The sequence below is a fragment of the Alligator sinensis genome, unplaced genomic scaffold, assembly GCF_000455745.1.
Source record: "Alligator sinensis unplaced genomic scaffold, ASM45574v1 scaffold249_1, whole genome shotgun sequence".
Taxonomy (NCBI): Eukaryota; Metazoa; Chordata; order Crocodylia; family Alligatoridae; genus Alligator; species Alligator sinensis.
The window spans coordinates 740,689-743,303 of NW_005842593.1; the positions used below are offsets into that span (position 1 = coordinate 740,689).

Consider the following 2,615-nt stretch of genomic DNA (forward strand, 5'->3'; position numbering starts at 1 on the left):
GATTTTAACCCAGAGGGTCTCCAGCCGTCCACCCTGGTTGCCAATATCGGCTTGTAGGGACCTTGCAGTTGCCTTGGGCCTGGCCCAATATTTGCACATCATGTGATTAAAAAAAAAAAAAAGATTTTAAGAAGTCACGCATTAATCAAAAGGGTAACAAAAGAGAAATAACTTTAGTCTCATGTGTTTGTTAATGATCTTCCATCTTCCTTCTGAAAACTTTGGAGCCCTGCTAAAAATGGACAGGAATTGTTAAAGGGAGAATATGAGACACTGAACTGGGCAGGCATTTGCAGGCTACATCTCCATAGCTGTGGGCCAGTGGAGTCAGTGTATTTAAGGGGAAAGATTGTGTTAGCAACCTTTTTCTGTGCATCGGACAGCACTTTGTATATGTTATGTTTCCCTTTTAAGTTGTTCTCTTGTCAGTTGCACTCCTGTTTTACAAGTTATTCTGTCCCGTTGTAAGCTTCCCTGAGTCTTTCTTGGGCAGCATATGACTGAATGAAGGATTGAACACAGCAATTTTCACTTTGTCCTATGTAGGAAGTGTTGGTTTTTTTCCCATAGGTCTTTCATGCAGTAGTAGTATAGCGAAAAACATTATTCTGAATTAAATAAACGGTAGGCTCCACTTAAATACGAATCCTTAAATTAGTTCTAACTCCTTTTAAACAAACAATTATAGTATAGTACCCAGTGTCCTTTTAACTTTAAATTATCAGAATTCATGCAACAACACTTAATTATCTCTTTCACATAACTCAGGCAAAAATAAAAAGCTATTAATTTATACATGCTTATTTCCTTTCTTTCAGCCATCATTCTTTCACTTCAGAGAATCAGGAGATAGGGTTAGAGCAGTGACTCAACCTTTTTAGACTCAAGTCAACCATTCAAAAATTTTCAAAATTTAGTGGCACCACATTAAAGGCTAAAATGTATTGCGCATATTATAATTCTATTATTAATTCATATATTAGTAGTTGATTAGGTTATTATAATTGTATTGTATTCACCCCATTATCACCACTGTTGCAGCCAGGTAAAACTGCTACGCACCTCCTGCAGAGCCATATCTGAAAGCAGCTGTGGCAGGAGCTTGTGCTCTTACTGCATCCCTTCCCAGCCCAGCCCTGCAGTGTTGCTCAGAGACAGAGGCACACAGGGCAGATGGAACTGTCCCATGCAACTCTCTTCAGGAGGTATGTCAGAGCCAAAGTGACAGTTGGCTGCAGCAGGAAGGCATGCAGACACGCTGCTGCTTCTTGGGCTCTTCCTGGTTCAGCACCATTGTACCTCCTGAAAATTGAGGCGTGAGGCACAGTTCTTCCTGGTGGCAGTGGCATCTTATCTCCAACCTGCTGCCACCATAGGGTGAAACTGCTTCACTCGCCTCTGTTTTCAGGAGACAAGCCAGAGTCGAACTGGGAACAGCTGCAGCAGGAAGGCATATTACACCATGCAGGCCAGCGTGCCTTTCTGTTGCAGACACTTGTCAGTTGGGCTGTAGCTTGCCTCCTGAAAATGGAGGTGCATGGAGCAATTTCACCCTGTGGTGGGTGCAGCAGTGCCAGCATTGTGGTACCCTTTGCAGGTTTTTGTAGCTCCATGTTTGGGAACCCCTGTGTTAGTTCCCAAATACCATCACTTAAATCATGTAGAGAGGTTATTAAAAATTGAGACAAGGAATAGTTGTCTTCAGGCATGTGAACAGTACTCCCAAATAATTTTGGCATAGCGAGAAAAAGACTGCATCAAAAAATCAAATGATAATGATTTCCCTGGTACTGATGCTTTTATAATTTTACAGAATACCCTGGCAGTGAAGAAAACATTGACATTTCCCAGGAGCCTTCTCCTCCAAAATCTGTCAACATGACAAGATACAATTCTTCAAATAAATCATATACCCAGCTAAGTACACCACCTCTACATGACTCTGATTGTGGGCATCATAAAGAGAGATTGAAAGTAAATGGTAAGACGGCTGTTGTTTGTGGATTTCATTTTATGTGCAAGTAGCAGTTAATGTGAGTAAAAGAAACCTGCCTGCTTGATTTCTCATAAATGTCCAGCTGCTGTCATAGGGAATGTCATCTGAATTGCATAGTATGAAAAACATTCCCAGGTGAAATCTTACATTAAGAGGTGCCAGGTGAAATCTTGCTGTTAAGAAGTGGCTATTTTCCTAGCTGTTGTTGTAAATGAGGGACAACTGTATTGCATTAATTAATCAAGTGGAACATTAGTGCCTCTGCCAGTTTTCCATAGGTTTCAGGTTTGGCTTCATAGTTGATAAGTTTCTACAGGTAGAACAGAAATTTGAGAATAAAGGACTCTCTGGTCTAGCAAGTAAAGTTATAAACATTGGCTCTAGGTTAGAGCTAGACAAAAGCTCAGAATATAAATCATAGAATCATAGAACATTTGGTTTGGAAGGGACCTCAGGAGGTCAGCTAGTCCACCCCCCTGCTGAAAGAGGACCATTCCCAAATAGATCATCCCTGCCAGGGCTTTGACTAGCCAGGTCTTAAAAGCCTCCAAGGATGGAGAGTCTTTCAAGAGGAGGTTAGATAAGCATCTAGCTGGGGTCATCTAGACCCAGCACTCTT

At 41.4% G+C, this 2,615-nt stretch overlaps 1 protein-coding gene across 8 annotated transcripts in view; it reads left to right on the forward strand.

The window, feature by feature from the left end:
* PHF20 (PHD finger protein 20) overlaps positions 1 to 2,615 on the forward strand; it is a 204,453-nt gene that overhangs the window by 116,690 nt on the left and 85,148 nt on the right. For all 8 annotated transcript variants that reach the window (XM_025214660.1, XM_006032917.3, XM_006032918.3 and 5 more), the window contains one exon: positions 1,814 to 1,981. In XM_025214660.1, coding sequence (XP_025070445.1) covers positions 1,814 to 1,981 — 168 coding nt within the window. The remainder of the gene's footprint in view (positions 1 to 1,813; positions 1,982 to 2,615) is intronic.